This window comes from Danio rerio, chromosome 6 (assembly GCF_049306965.1).
Source record: "Danio rerio strain Tuebingen ecotype United States chromosome 6, GRCz12tu, whole genome shotgun sequence".
Taxonomy (NCBI): domain Eukaryota; kingdom Metazoa; phylum Chordata; class Actinopteri; order Cypriniformes; family Danionidae; genus Danio; species Danio rerio.
In genome coordinates this window covers 17197985-17215682 of record NC_133181.1, presented here as the reverse complement: position 1 = coordinate 17215682, position 17698 = coordinate 17197985, and the positions used below count along the sequence as shown (strand labels likewise).

Sequence of the window (17698 nt, the reverse complement as noted above, 5' to 3'; positions counted from 1 at the left end):
GAGAGTGATGTCAGTCAAAAAAATAGATTCATTAATATCTCAGATACCAAACTTTTGTTTTTGTGCCACAAATGTAGCACAAGAATGGCATAGATTTAAGGATTATTTATTTTTATAGGGTTCCAACTTCACAGAGGTTGTCAACTTTCCATAGGTGTTCATTTTTTAGTTTTGCTTTTAAATGTTTAAGTATAAAAGTGCAAGTAGGTGTTAACTTAAATTCTATGAATCACCAATAACCACAGATGTTTGTTTAGCTAAAAATCTTATTCTTTTGATAAATAAGTAATTGCCTAAATCTTTGATAGTCTCAGCTTGAGTGAATTAACAGCCCATTTACACGTTTTGGCTGAACTATGACTTGTCTCTCCGTATATATAAATCTAAGTATGAAATGTGTTTTTTTTAGGGAAGACAGTATTTTTTAATATTTTGTCCAAAAACAGCAATGACAAATAAATAAATAAATAAATAAAAAAACATAAAAAATGTTATTATATTATATTTATATTTGGTAAACTTTTAAAAAGAGTAAAAGCTCCCAGATTCAATTAATTATATATTTTTCTAATTATAGAAAGTTACTGGTATTTATAATTGTTACGACTTTTAAGTTTTGTCTCTAGGGTTTAAAAGGTAACATTTAAGGTGATAATATTTTGTGGTGAGTTGGTGGCAAAATATCAACACAACAGCCAAAATACTGCAAAAATAAGTGTATTTATTTCACTTATGAAATAAAGGAAAGTCACAAAGGAAGTCAAAAAGCAATAAAGTATTATTTACAAGATCTTACAACATAAAATAAATCAATCAATATAGATTAAGGTTGGTGGGGGAAACAGTATACATAATATGTATAAATAATAATGTATAAATGTATTTTGTGCTTCACTCTAACACTTCTTTTTAGGACAGTTACAGTATAAATTAAATCCATTATGGCAGGGTTAAGGAGAGTTAAATAACCTTTGTTTTAATCCAGGTCTTTAAAATCCTATCAGTCCTTGCTATTGCAAAATTTCAGATACATAAAATCACATCGTAGCGGATGAAATGAAACTCAGTCTATGAATTCTAATGAAAATCAACTACAACTTTTTTTTTCCATAAAAAAGCATTTTTTTTTTAAATGTAAAAAATGTTTCTCTCACACTTTGTAAACGCTTCCCACTCTCTCAATTGTTGTTTCACAGTTTGCGCTGTGGGTGGATGCGGTCATTTTTGTGTTCAGTCTGGAAGATGAGATCAGCTTTCAGACGGTCTACCACTACTACAGTCGCATGGCCAACTACCGCAACACCGCAGAGGTGCCCCTGGTGCTCGTGGGAACTCAGGGTGAGTATAGAGAGAGCAAACCCTAAGTATGTACTATATCACATGACAGCAACTCTCATTAAAAATTCCAAGGTCATATTTTCTAGTGGTTTGGCAATATAATTATAAGAAAACAGTTTGAATGCTAGACATGATTTGCTTAAATTATATTTAAGGAGTTCATATTATTAACTATTAGTATTAATATTTTATTGCTTATAATCTCTTTTTAAGCATAAAGTTGTTCTTAATGCATAACATAGAGTGTGTCTGGCAAGAGTTATTGAGGGGCCCTATGTTACAGATGTTACCCTATGTTTCAAGCGTTTGAGAGACATACACTTTTGGAATGCCCTATTTTTAATGTTTAATCAAACAATTATTTTAAACTAGAGAGATTTTAAAAGAAATATTTTTACATGTCAATCATTGACAAAGGATACAATTTTTATCAAAAGTAAACAAAAAAATGTTTTAGATGTGTATCTTATGTATTATTTATTTCTGTTGATGTCTTTTTATTGTTATTATAGAAAAGGGATATTTACAAAACGTTGTAAATATGATCTGGATTTACCATGATATAACCAGAGAAGCTAATATGGGAATAAATTCAAAATTCTCTCTCTCTCTCTCTCTCTCTCTCTCTCTCTCTCTCTCTCTCTCTCTCTCTCTCTCTCTCTCTCTCTCTCTCTCTCTCTCTCTCTCTCTCTCTCTCTCTCTCTCTTCAAACATTCTGACATTTGTTGAATTGTTTTTTAAGGTGCCTCGATTCTTACCAATATACTGATTAAATTCTGGCATGAAAAATATTAATAAAGAGTAAAATAACTTTTGTTGATGTTAAGATGTACTATTTGTAATATGCAATTCCTGTAAAAGCAACTCTCAATTTCCAGCAGCTAGTACAGTGAATAACATTTTTGATACTTCAATGTATTGAAATAAACATACATTTAAAATATCAAAAACATTATTATTATTATATTTAAATATAAGTCTTACTGACCCCTAGCTTTTTAAGGTTACAAACTTTAAACTGTAACCAAAGCAGAAAAAAAAAAAAAAAAAAAAAAAACATTCACACTACTTGTGTTTTCAGTATATAAACACTAGGGGGAGCCAAACTCAAATCAATGGATTTAATCTGTATCTTGCACTGTGAAAATAGCTGTGTTCCACCCTATAGATTTGCGATGGGGCAACATGGAGGAGGGATTAAAGTAATTTATAAGTGGAATAAACATAAATCAAGTTGCCCCAAAACAAAAGCAAGATTTGTGTTCTTTCAGCTCCTTAAAAATAAGTCGTTTGAACTAACAGCAAACATCATTTTTGACTGTACACTTTAAAAAATGCTAAGTTCCCTACAATTCCTTCATGTTGTCCCAACACTAATTGATTAACTTAAATTAATCTTTTTTTTTTTTTACAAAATTTTAGTGGATTGAACAAAAATCATTTAAGTTTTCTCAAAACAAATGCAAGATTTGTATTGTTTCAGCTCATTTTAAATAAGTAGTTACCATTATTGCCTTATTTCCATTGGTTTTGATTGAGATACAATTATGATGAAGGCTGTCACTGTTTGTCTTCCTCTTTTACTATGATGTCCAGTTTTAGCTTAATTCTAATTGTTTTTGCTTCCTCATCACTCTTGACAGACGCAATCAGTGCAGCTAACCCTCGTGTCATTGATGACACTCGTGCTCGAAAACTGTCCAACGACCTGAAGAGGTGCACATATTACGAGACCTGTGCTACTTATGGCCTCAACGTCGAGCGCGTCTTCCAGGATGGTGAGTTTCTCTACAATGTCTAAAATCCTTTAACATTATACAGTTGAAGTCGAAATGATTACTGCTGTGAATTTCTTTTGTCTTTTTCAAATATTCACAAATGATATTTAACTGGGCATGGATTTTTTTTAATATTATTTCCTATCATATTTTTTCTTCTGGAGAATGTTTATTATTTTTGTTTTGCCTAGAATAAAAGCAGTTTTTAATTTTTCAAAACCATTTTAAGGTCAATAAATACCCCTTCGAGCATTTCTTTTTCTGTTGTCTACAGAACAAACCACCATAATATACAATGACTTGCATAATTACCCTAATTTGCCTAATTAAACCTTTAAAGGTCACTTTAAGCTGAATACTAGTATATTGAAAAATATCTAATAAAATATTACGTATTGTTATCATTCATTCATTCATTTTCTTTTCGGCTTAGTCCCTTTATTAATCTGGGGTCGCCACAGTGGAATAAACCTCCAACTTATCCAGTATATGTTTTATGCAGTAGATGCCCTTCCAGTCGCAACACATCACTGTGAAACACAAACACACTCTCATTCACACACATACAGTACGGACAATTTAGCTTACCCAATTCACCTATAGCACATGCCTTTGGACTTGTGGGGGAAACCAAAGCACCCGGAGGAAACCCACGCCAACACAAGGAGAACATGCAAACTCCACATAGAAATGCCAACTGACCCAGCCGGTGCTCGAACTAACAACCTTCTTGCCACTGTGATGCTTGTACTGTACTGCATGTACTTTCATGTTCACTCAGTTTTTAAATTATTTTCAGTTTAATTTTTGACTAATATGAAAATGTTTATATAATTTGTTTACAATACAGTTTGTAAAGTAATATTTTCTGTCTTTTAGTAGATATAATATAAAGAAGACTTGCTTTGTTTACCAAATACAGTGCAGTGGATCTAATTGGATTTGCATTGTAAACATTAAATACAAATTAAATAGGTAATATTTAGTTCATATATTAAGGTTTTAGTTATAATACTCCCAAAATCATTCCGCATAAACCTGCAAATATTTAACAAAATTCTGCGCAGAAATAGCAAAAAAAAGTCTGCAGATTCCACCTGGCCCTAACTATAACTTGAATGGAGGAAGTTCACAGATTCACAGTGCTCATATTGAATAGTTTTTTAACTCAAATGGTTTGTAGCAATTGGCTTTCTTAAACGGTTTGTGTTGCCTTATTAGTTTTTACAGTACTCAGTTGGTTTGAGTTCCCTTCATTTATTGGGTTTTACTTTACTCGAAGGGCTTCGTTTAATCAAATGGATTAAGTTCACAGCACACATTAGAATTAGTTTGTGAACTTAAATGGTTTGAGTTACCTTAACTTATTAGGTATTACAGTGCAGAAATTGGGGGTAAAGATGTACAGGAGGGTTGATAGTTCTGATTTTCACTGTATCAATTTGTGTACACACTTTCTGCAGAGTTAGCACATGAATGTATAACCTTTAAAGCAAATCAATCAGTGATCTGAGTAGTGGTTTAAATCCAGTGTTCTTCTGGAAGTGTCAAATCGTATGGCACCTCCTGTTAGATAAGATTCATCGCAGTGCTTGCCGTTAACAGTGCATGCTTGGATAACATTATGTAGGTTACAGTATAAGGAGCAGGAGGCAGAAAGGGCAAGGTGACTTTGCTGTTGAATAGCCGGACCAATCTGGCTTAATCAGCTCTTAATTACTGACTAAATGGCCCATCTTTTCTTGTGTGTCCCTGCGTGGTAGAGTATAGAGATATAGCTGTGCTGGAGTTTGCTAGGACACTAAAATAGGGTATAAGAACTTCATAAACTGTTTTTAGTTTAAATATTTAGTTTAAATAATGTTGCAGATGTGTTTACCGAAAGGTAGAAGTCAGTCGTTTCTAAATGCTCCAGGAAAGATAGCCTTTGAGACGTGTGCGCCACTAGGGGGCACAAAATGTTAAGAAATGAGACTTGATTTTAAAGATTTGACTCTCTTTTAGCTCTAAATGTTTTTACTTACTACTTTGAGTTTGGTTTTAACAGACTAGTTGTGCTGTTTGTTCTTTGTTTATTGTCATGCTCAGAATGGTAACAAGATGGTTATCTTTATGTTCCTGGTTTTGTGTTGTTGAAACAAGCTTCAGAAGTTTTCAAGAATGTTTTGTGTATTATTATTATTTTTATTATTAGTAATAGGAGGCATTATTGCTACCCCCTTCCTCACACCCTCAATACTTTAACTATCACCATCATCATTATTATTTGTGGTTATTATCATTATCTGTTGACTTACCTATGTACTTGCTTTATATACAATAGGGCTGCATCTAACATTGCAATATTTGTTTTTAAATCTGCGATATATGTTGCGATATGAATACAATTTCACTACATGTGTTGAATAATTATTTGGAAAGAATGCATGATTTGAGATTGAATGGGATGATTCTGTACAGGAGTGCATCTGCATAAAATATCAGAAACAGTCTACAAGCACAGATAAATTCAATCAAGAAAAAGATACAAATTAGATAAACAGCGATTTAATGTTTTTCAGACTGTTTTTAGTTATACAGTAATTAAATAATCAAATGTAAACTAATACTGCATAGTCTTCGTTTAATAAACGATTCAAAATAATTTATTGTTTTTAATGTCAAAGTTAAAAACAGTACAATTTCTTATACCTGATGGCCTAAAAACACTTCCAAAATGATAAAATAAATCCAGACTCAATTTGCGTATGTTCGTGATGTGACTATTGTGAAGGTTAACATTGTGATATCGATGCTGAAACGATATTGTGCAGCCCTAACACACAGTATCCATACATTTATATGCACCTGTTGTGTTTTTTTGTTTTCATTTTATTGCAATCATTTTTTTCCTTCTTACCTTTCTCTTTGCTTGTGTTTATTTTGTTTTTGTTTTCCATTTTTCTGTCTTATTGCTCTATTTCTACTGACTCTATATTTGTATTAATTTTATTACATATATTCGTTTTCTTCCCTGTCTCTTTGCTTAGGTAAATTTATTATTTTATTTTTACTCTGTTGCTACTAACTGCACTCCGTGTATTCTGTTAATCTGTCTGTTTGGTTTTGCTTAGAAAAATTTTTAATAAATAAATAAAATAAATAAATTGTGTAGGCTACTAGTAATAATAATAATAAATAATTATAATGATTATTTCATTACACATTTCAGGAATTTCATTTTAATCTAATCAAATGCCCAAAGAATTAGTGATTTTTGTAAGCTTAAATGGTCCTAAAAGATTAATTCTCATTTAAAGTACCATTTCTACATTTGTGTAACAACAGCAAAGTGTTACTTTTGCTGCTAATCCGCCAGTTTAAATAATACATTTTAAGACTGTCATTATTAATGCACTTTGAAATAAAAGTTCAGTGTTTTTTTATGTTCTGTTCATTGAAGATTAGTTACAACTGCTAAAACAAATTTTTATCATTATTAATTAATTATCGTTAATACTAAAAGTACTTAGTTAATTTTACATATTAGCTCTTTTTTTACATTAAGGTTGTATGTTAACATTAAATATTGGACTGTGAATTAGCATACGTATGAACATTTCTATTAACAAAGGTTAAATAAAGGGATAATTAACCCGAAAATGAAACTTCTTTCATAATTTGCTCTCTTTTTTCAAACCTTTATGAGTTTTTGTCTTCTGATCAATCCAAAAGAAGATATTTCAAAGAAAGCTGAAAACCTGTAACCATTGATGATTTTTATAGCATTTGTTTTCCCTACATAAGTCAATGGCCACAGGTTATCTGCTTTCTTCAAAATATCTTCTATTGCGAAGAACAGAAGATATTAACAAAGGTTAATTAAAGGGAAAATTAACCCAAAAAGGAAAATTGTCGAAATGAGTTTCTGTCTTCTGTTCAACCTCAAAGAAGATATTTTATAGGAAGCTGAAAACCTTTGATGTTTTTATAGCATTTGTTTTTTGGAAGTCAGCGGTTACAGGTTTTCAGCTTTCTTCCAAATATGTTCTTTTGGGTTCAACAGAAGACAGAAACTCTTAAAGATATGGAACAACTCTTTGGAACACCCTCTTGTTGAGGGGGAGTAAATAGTGAGTAAATTTTCATTTTGGTTAAACTATACCTTTAATGTTCTGAAAAGTTTGTTGTTATTTATTAACATAATGTTTATAAATGAGATTTCATGGTAAAGTGTCACCAAGACTTTTTCATAAACTTCATAAAATGCTTTCGAGATCAGTGTTAAATACACATACACTAGTTAAATATAATACAAGGTTACCACTGGTCAGGGGATTCACTTTTTTTGTTAATGTCATTGAATGTCAGACGCTTTTGTTGTCACTTTCAGTTTCCATTCATCAACATTTTTTTTATTTTGATTATATGTAAATTTTTTTCTCTACCGTGTTAAGTGTTTTATTACATTGCTTCACACATTTTGCTTATATTGTTATGGCCAGGCTATTTTTCAGCACCATTTTTAATCTTTTCCTGCTTTTCAACTGGCAGTCACTTAAGTCAAATGCGGTCTAAGCCAAGCATGCCAGGAAATTTCAAGAGCTTTGGCTACAAAATGACCACTTCAAAGACTGTGTGTTAGACTCCGCTGTTGTTTCTTTTCAAGATGTGAGGTAAATTATTCATGTCTGCTCTCATAATTGCTGTTAAAACGATGATATTATATATTCAAGCTGAACAACATTTTTCTATCATGCAAAATTATGTTTTTTCTGTTCATTATAGACCAACTTTTTTTGTCGGTGGAAGTCATGGAATTTGACAATTGGCTAAGAGTGGGAGTCTTAATACTATTAAAGTACAATAAAAACAAGCAGCAAACACTACAAGAACATGTTTATGAGCTCCTCAGTGGAAGTGTTGTTTGATGTGAGGATTTAATGAGTCTTCATGATGAATGTTATGATGGATTGGTGATTTTAAGGGCCTATAAAAACAGTTGACTGTTCTTTTCAACTGTAGATCGGAGCAAACACCTGAAGATTAAGAAAATAAATAGAAATCTATTTCAAAACATTTAAATTCTATGTTAACTGGAAGTTGCTGAGACTTTTGTTTTAGTACGGTGATCTACTTATAACTGCAAACAGAATATTGAGTAGGAGGCATGGCTTTTCTTTTCGCCTCATTCTCTCATAGCATGTTAAGAGAGGGTATTAACCAAGTCCCTTTAAGCCAAGTCATTTTACTCAGTGGTCATCTTTGTAATGCCTCTCGGGCAGTATGCTCTGTCATTCCATCTGAATTGGGAATCATCAAATTCTCCAAAACTGTTTGCCAAGCTTAAGATTACATGACATTTGCACTCACCAATAAAATTAAACAACAACTGTCTCATAAGTTTCTAAATGTTCCAATCAAAAAAATTCTGCTTATTTTCAGGGTGCCCAAGCTATTGTGCATGCGCACTTCAAAGGAATGAGATATTTTGCGTTATTTCGAGCTAAGTCGTTCTTCCAGTTTGAAACAAAATTTTAAAGCCGAGTCACGCTGATTAGATCCTTGCGTGGAGAGTGGATGTCTGTGCCTGGGTGTACATCGTGACGTCTCTGAGTGTGCAGCATTAGTTCATGAGAAAGACTTGGTTCAAACCAATCAGCGTGCTCTATTGTGAATGAGGTAGAACTTCATTAACATGCCTGATAGCTTCGAAGACTGTTTTTACCTCTTACATCGTTAATTATACAGATTTCAAAACAAAACAAAAAACATTTGTTTTCAAGTGTAGTGGATTCATTTAAAAGTACAGATTTCAGGCTTTAATTGGATATATTTTTTATGTCTGTGAAGCAAATATTGCAAATATGCTGAGATTCCAGTGTGTTTGTTGACCACAAAAACTGTTGTAAAAGCACACATTTGGTCCAAGATTCTGCACAGGAGAGTCGTCAGTCTACAGCAATCGATGATTGGCTCTTGTACTAGTAGGAGGGGCTTCATTTGCCATATTGACCGTTACACTTTTCCCCATTCAAAGTTATGCAAGTGACATGTCTTGTGTATTCTAGTCTTTGGTTTTAATATGCAGTTCCTATAGAAGCTCTCAGGTCGACGTCATCAGAAGGAAGAAACTTAAAACATGGAAGCAAATGTAGCAAAATAAACATAGTAAATTTAATGGTTTCCTGGTCCCGGTTTCTGTCTAAAGGCTCGTGCACACTGTGACGCTTTTCCTTTGCGTTTATCGTCAGCATTTTTCAAGACGTTTTTCCAGATTCAAACCCAAGCGATTTTCACTGGCGTCAAGCAGAAGAGTATGCAAAATCACTCCTTGACATTAGATGGCGCTACACAACTTTAAGCTTCTGACACCCACTTGTAACACAGAAGAAAAAGACAAAGGCTGCGTCCGAAACCGCATACTTCCATACTATATAGTACGCTAAAATCAGTATGCGAGCCGAGTAGTATGTCCGAATTCACAAGCTGCGTCCCAAATCGCATACTTATGCACTATTCTACGCCATTTTGTAGTATAAATAGTGTAAGTAGTGCGTTCACACTGAAAACTCTAAAAATAATAAGTGCACTTTAACTACCCGGATGATGCACTCATTCACCCGCTAAAATGAAGTGTGTAATGATGGACACTTCACACACTCAACGACCGCAGGTTTGCTTACGTAGCGGAAGGGGCGGAGCTATCGGACGCACATGTTGAATAACTTTATTTAATTTGGATGGTGAAAGCAAAATTCTTTTACGAGAGTGATTATAGCGCCTCCCGATAGTGATTGCGGCAACACTCACGGCAGGTATTATTTGATAATTCGGCCGTTTCCTTCAATGATTTGGCAACTGTCAAACGTCATCAGGGAAACGGTTTGAATTTCCGCTTAGTAAAAAAAACATAAGTGTGCCATTTGGGACGAGCCTACATACATATACTATCCTGTTGAGTGTGTAAGTGCATAAGTACATAGTGCATGAGTGCATAGTGTATAGTGTGCCATTTGGGACGCAGCTACAGAATTCGAAAAACAGTATGCGAGAAGTACCCGGATGACTTACTACTTCCGGCGAGATTCTAGAGTGCGCATCCAATGCATGCTTAGCTATCCCATGATGCCCCGCGAGCGAATTCATGAATGCGAGCAAAGCGACGCAATTGACACAGGTAGGTCACGTGACCACGACAAAATGGCGGATGTAGTACGTCCGAATTCCGTTCATACTTTTCACATTTCACATTCATACTGTATAGAACGTACTTTTCTAACGGCCGAGTAGTACGTTTAAATTCAAATGCAGTACCTACTGAGTAGTAGGCGGTTTCGGACGCAGCCAAAGTTAACACGCTTGTTGTTATGGACGGTTTAAGTAGCAGCTCCAGGTCTAGCGATGAAGAAACGATTATTGTTCACCAGTGCAATAAGCAGCTCCTTGTTCCTATCCCCTCTCGGCATCTTCTTCAGTGTGTGCTCGCATTGACAGTTATGCGCTTGAGCGCCTCCAAGTGCTGTTTACTGTAACTTCAGCAGCTCCGTGCACGTGAACAAAAGTTCCAATCTGATTGGTGGAGAAGGTTTTGACATGGCTGAAAAAAATGAGGCTTTTTTTTTTTTAAATGACATTTTTGCGTCTGCCGTTTTGCATGTTGTTGTGCACGATCACATTGACGCTCTTTATTTAGTCACAATGCGTTAAACGTAGATGCCAGGTTCAGACACAAAGGTCTAGGTGTGAAAGCACCCGTAGTGATGTTCTGAGAATGTTCTTTTCAAATGAATATTGTTCTTTTGACAGATTTGTAATAGTATTGTGTAGAGCTGAAGTCAAAATGATTAGCTCTCCTATACACATTTAAGCTTTTTTTTTCTCGAGTGCTCTGACATAGACAATAATTTGATAACCTTTTTTTTTAAACGTAGCGAATTTAATAACTAATTTCTTTCGTTGATAGTACATAATATTTTAAGTTATTTTGAAAGATACACTACTAGTATTTAAGTGCAATTTAAAGACTTTACTATAAGGTTAACTATGCAAGATTAATTAGGCAAGTCATTGGACAGCTTTGTTCTGTAGCTAATTGAAAGCAATTTGTTAAGAGGGCTAATAATATTGACCTTTATATATATATATATATATATATATATATATATATATATATATATATATATATATATATATATATATATATATATATATATATATGTATGTATGTATATATATATATATATATATATATATATATATATGTATGTATGTATATATATATATATATATATATATATGTATGTATGTATATATATATATATATATATATATATATGTATGTATGTATATATATATATATATATGTATATATATATATGTATGTATATATATATATATATATATATATATATATATATATATATATGTATATATATATATGTATATGTATATATATATATATATATATATATATATTTTTTTTTTTTTATAATTATTTTTTATATATATAAAACTGCTTTTTATTTTAGCCAAACCAAAAAAAAAAAGACTTCAGAAGAAAAAATATTGTAGAAAATACTATGAAAATGTCTTTGCTCCATTAAACATCACTTGGGAAATATTTTTTTAAAATAATACAAATTACACAATAATTTTGCTGTCAACTGCATATTTTATAATCTGGAGACATTTTCTTACGTCTATGCTGTTTGTGTTTACTGTGTTTACTGTGTGTGTGTGTGTGTGTGTGTGTGTGTGTGTGTGGCAGAAGCACACAGCTCTTTAGTGTTCAGCTCTCCATCCATGAGGGAGATTTACACTCTAAACGCTCTGCTATTATCTGCTTAATTATTACACTGTTGGCTGCAGCCAAGACTGCTGTAATTTAACTGTGTGTGTGTGTGTGTGTGTGTGTGTGTGTGTGTGTGTGTGTGTGTGTGTGTGTGTGTGTGTGTGTGTGTGTGTGTGTGTGTGTGTGTGTGTGTGTGTGTGTGTAAAGAGTGGGTGCAAAGAGTGGGTGCATGTCTGTATGATGGCCAAGCTCATCAGCAGCACTAAATGAGAGCAAGAAAAGGCTAAATTCCTGATCATTACTGACGCTGTCTCCTCGCATCTCTCATTTCATTATCCTCAATTAATCATGCATTCTAATTATCCACTGTAGTGGAATTTATTGATGAGTACCAAAATGATTATTTTAATGTTTTGTGTTGCATTGATAGCATAGCAGCTGCCCAGAGGTGTGTTTTGTGTGTGTGTTTATGTGTGTGTGAATCAGCAACCCATGATGATGAGCTGTTGTTATTACATGTGTGACCATAATTAAAGAGACTTTTAATCATCGGTCAGTGCAGTTTTGCTGGCTCTGTATGATTTTGTGATGAAACGGGACAATGATTGTTTATACTTATGTTGATCATCTCAAATAAGACTGCTTATGGGATGATCTTGATTTATTATTCAATTATTAGGTCATGGAGAATCAATGTAGAAGGTTGTGTAATATAGGATGTTTTCTATTACTTAAATGTATAACAGTTTGTAGATGTGTTGTAATATAATAAACATAATATAATATAATATAGATTTGTTTCATCAAAATGTTATACTGTAGATCTTTGTAAGAATATTGAGTATTAAATATAAAATAAAAAGACTAAATAAATAAAAATGTATTTATTACTTTCTATAATTACTTTTTTCTATAAAATATACAACAGTTTGTATTAAACATATCAAACAAAGCCTGTATACTGTATATGTAAATATACTTTATATATATATCCTCCAATATACTGTAGTTTGGCTGGAATGAAAGCAGTTTTGAATTATTTTAAAACAATTTTTAGATCAATATTATTAGCCCTGATAATAATGTATAAGGGCTGCACAATATATCATTTCTGCATTGATATCGCAATGTGTGAATCTGCATTAGTTGCATCGCAGGAAATCAACCATTTGAACACAAGAAGTTATAAAGTTTGCCACTTTAACAAAGATTAATTGTGTTTTTTTTATACAATGAAAACTGTAGAAAGTGTTATTTTAAATTTGATTACTGAATATCTGTGCTTCAATATTCTTAAACTCATAAATCACAGTTTATTTATAGTTTTTATGTTTGTTTTATTGTTTTCATCTGTGATTTATTTAAATTTATTTTGTACATATTTTTAATTAATATTAATGTAATATACACTCACTGGACACTTTATTTGGCACACCTTACTTGTACCGAGTTGGACTCCCTTTTGCCTTCACAACTGCCTTAATCCTTAGTGGCACAGATTCAACAAGGTACTGGAAATATTGCTCAGAGATTTTGGTCCATATTGACATGATAGTATCACGCAGTTGCTGCAGATTTGTCTGCAGCACATCTATGATGTGAATTACAGTACTTGTTCCAACACAACCCAAAGGTACTTTATTGGATTGAGGTCTGGTGACTGTGAAGGCTGTTTGAGCACAGTCAACTCATGGTCATGTTCAAGAAACCAGTCTGAGATGATTCGCCCTTTGACATTATCCTGCTGGAAGTATCCATCAGAAGATGGGTACACTGGGGTCTCTGGCTTCAACAAGGCATTTGCACCCACAGAACTGCCTCACACTGGTAATTTTCTTTTTTCGAACAGTTCTCTGTAAACACTAGAGATAGTTGTGCGTGAAAATCCTAGTAGATAAGCAGTTTCTGAAATACTCAGATTAGCCCATCTGGCACTTAAATCACCTTTCTTCCCCATTCTGATGCTCGGTTTGAACGGCAGCAGATTGTTTTGACCATGTCTACATGGTTGATTAGAAATTTGCGTTAACGAGTTAGACAGATGTGCCTGATAAAGTGGCCGGTGAGTGTATATATTAATAGAACCGTGTACATTTTATGAAGATGCTCACTCTCTTAAAAAATCTTCCTAGTCAATGTAAAAATATGGTTCTTTCTAAATAGTCATCTTGTGATATTACTGTATATTCATTTAGCAGAAAAACGAAACATTGAACTGTCATTTTTTTTTACAATATCGTGCAACCTTAATTTAGATTATCTACAGAAGAAACCACTGTTATCCAATGATTTTTGCCTAAATACCCTAAAAAACTAAATTTTTAATAAAAATGTTAATATCTTATATTAAAAGGAGAAAAATAAAATGTACTGTCTTCATGCAGAAGACAAAATAAATAATTAATAAAACTATTATGTTTAAAAACAAGTTTAAAAAATCTTCTCTCCATTTAGAAACGCATGGAAAAATAGTTTTAAAATAATTCACATGCAGTGGTGTAATACAGTTATTTTATCAATGTTTTTATTAGAACATTTATTTTTTTATTGTATTTTTTTAATCTTGTCGTACTTTTAAATATGGTATACAGCATATCACAATACACTTGTATGAATGATACAAATACCAAGTAATTTTTCTTGAAGCAGTTCTGCTTTGTTAGTTTTCTCGATTGATTCGTGAGATTCAGCAGAGAATTAATGAAAGTGCAGTTTATCAGAAAAATAGATTTTTTTTAAAGCATCATGCCCATTGATTTACACTGCAGTTTTATGCATGTTTGATCACCCTGGGTTACTTTCTGTCACAATCAATTACTACTCTCTCAAATTCATAATTCCTAATGGGACAAAAGTCTATATATACAAGTTTGCTCATGTTTAAGAGCAGTGCCCTGGCTCCTCATGGCCTTTTGCCTCTAATAAATGATAATTGTCTTTGGTTGAGCATGCAGTAATATAATGAGCTGAATTGCCATAAATCAAGTAATGCAGGCGAGCGAGTTTGCATCGCTTTCCCAGACTCATCGAGATGGCAACACGCAAATAACAAGAACATTAACCATTAAAAATAATTGGTGCAGTAGTTATCTGCAATACATTTATGTAACAAAGTGTTTACGAGATGGCCAGTGGAGAAATAAAGTAAGGCAATTTATTCGGTCAGGGTCAGATGAGGGTTTACCACAGTCGTTCCCGTGTCTCTGCGTTTGTTTACTTGTGTTTTTATGTTTGCTAGCAACATTTTCATTCCCATTTCATTTAGTGTGAACTACGGGAGTAAATTACGTTGGACTGCAAATAATTTGTGAATTAATTTGTGTGTGTATTTATTTATTTATTTTGTTTGTTTTTATTTATTTATTTATATTTTAATTATATATTATTATTATTATTATTATTATTATTATATATTCACACACACATTTATTATGTGGATTATTATTAAATATTATTTATATTATTTATTTATTTATTTTATTTTATTAGAAGTGATTTACCACAGTAGATCCCGTGTCTCTGCATGTCTTTACTTGTGTTTTTATGTTTACTAGTCACATTTTTAAATTCACATTAAATTTTGTGTGAATTGTGGGAGTGAAGTACATTGAACTGCAAACAATTCGTGAAATAATTTTTGTATGTATGCATTTATTTATTTATTATTATTTTGTTTTTATTTATTTTATTTAATTATTACAAATTAATATTATTTTTATGTATTATTATTATTATTGTTGTTGTTATTATTATTATTATTATAAGTATTGCACTTAAATTATTTTTAAGTGGTTTACCTTAGTAGATCCTATGTCTCTGCTTGTGTTTACTTGTTTTTGTGTTTATTAGAAACATTTCCCCCCATTACATTTAGTTTGAATTATAGGAGTGAATTACATTGAACTGCAAACAATTTGTGAATTAATTAATTCATTGTTTATATATATATATTTTTTCTTTTTATTAATTTCATTTGTTTATTTTTATTTATAATCTAATTATTCATTGAAAGACAATACAAAAGATGGTCCTATAACAAAACACTAACTAAGAGAGGATCCTTGTTTCTTTATTTAATGAGGGTATTAAATGAAGGCATCAAGCACAACAGATGACATTGAGATGACGACAGGACTCATGGATTGTTTAAAAGTGAACCTTAGTATAGTGACTTGTACAATAGAATATAGAATACAATAAAAAAAAATTTACATTGTGCAAAGCATTCAAAAACATTCTGTGATTTTGAAAAAGTATATACAGTTGAAGTCCAAATTATTAGCCCCCCTTGGAATTGATGTTTAACAGAGCAAGGAAATTTTTACAGTATGTCTGATAATATTTTTTCTTCTGGAGAAAGTCTTATTTGTTTTATTACAGCAAGAATAAAAGCAGTTATTAATTTTTTAAACACCATTTTAAGGACAAAATTATTTGCCTCTTTAAGCTGTATATTTTTCAATAGTGTACAGAACAAACCATCATTATATACAATGACTCGCCTAATTACCCTAACCTGCCTAGTTAAACTAATTAACCTAGTTAAGCCTTTAAATGTCACTTTAAGCTGTATAGAAGTGTCTTGAAAAATATCTAGTAAAATATTATTTACTGTCATCATGGCAAAAGTAAAATAAATCCGTTGAGAAATTAGTTATTAAAAATATTATGTTTAATAATATTCTCTCTTAATATTCATTAAAATACCAAATACAACATTAGATGGCAACACGCAAATAACAAGAACATTAACCATTAAAAATAATTGGTGCAGTAGTTATCTGCAATACATTTATGTAACAAAGTGTTTACGAGATGGCCAGTGGAGAAATAAAGTAAGGCAATTTATTCGGTCAGGGTCAGATGAGGGTTTACCACAGTCGTTCCCGTGTCTCTGCGTTTGTTTACTTGTGTTTTTATGTTTGCTAGCAACATTTTCATTCCCATTTCATTTAGTGTGAACTACGGGAGTAAATTACGTTGGACTGCAAATAATTTGTGAATTAATTTGTGTGTGTATTTATTTATTTATTTTGTTTGTTTTTATTTATTTATTTATATTTTAATTATATATTATTATTATTATTATTATTATTATTATATATTCACACACACATTTATTATGTGGATTATTATTAAATATTATTTATATTATTTATTTATTTATTTTATTTTATTAGAAGTGATTTACCACAGTAGATCCCGTGTCTCTGCATGTCTTTACTTGTGTTTTTATGTTTACTAGTCACATTTTTAAATTCACATTAAATTTTGTGTGAATTGTGGGAGTGAAGTACATTGAACTGCAAACAATTCGTGAAATAATTTTTGTATGTATGCATTTATTTATTTATTATTATTTTGTTTTTATTTATTTTATTTAATTATTACAAATTAATATTATTTTTATGTATTATTATTATTATTATTGTTGTTATTATTATTATTATTATAAGTATTGCACTTAAATTATTTTTAAGTGGTTTACCTTAGTAGATCCTATGTCTCTGCTTGTGTTTACTTGTTTTTGTGTTTATTAGAAACATTTCCCCCCATTACATTTAGTTTGAATTATAGGAGTGAATTACATTGAACTGCAAACAATTTGTGAATTAATTAATTCATTGTTTATATATATATATTTTTTCTTTTTATTAATTTCATTTGTTTATTTTTATTTATAATCTAATTATTCATTGAAAGACAATACAAAAGATGGTCCTATAACAAAACACTAACTAAGAGAGGATCCTTGTTTCTTTATTTAATGAGGGTATTAAATGAAGGCATCAAGCACAACAGATGACAT

The 17698-nt window shown here is 31.6% G+C and overlaps 1 protein-coding gene across 11 annotated transcripts in view; it reads left to right on the top strand.

Annotated features, from left to right (window-relative positions):
- The window catches only part of agap1 (ArfGAP with GTPase domain, ankyrin repeat and PH domain 1), a 348474-nt gene that overhangs the window by 196671 nt on the left and 134105 nt on the right, over positions 1–17698 (top strand). For all 11 annotated transcript variants that reach the window (XR_012407727.1, XR_012407728.1, XR_012407726.1 and 8 more), the window contains 2 exons: positions 1197–1338; positions 2982–3116. Coding sequence is in view for 8 of the 11 variants with exons in the window: in XM_001921491.9 (XP_001921526.3) it covers positions 1197–1338; positions 2982–3116 (277 nt within the window). In the remaining 3 variants the exon portion in view is untranslated. The remainder of the gene's footprint in view (positions 1–1196; positions 1339–2981; positions 3117–17698) is intronic.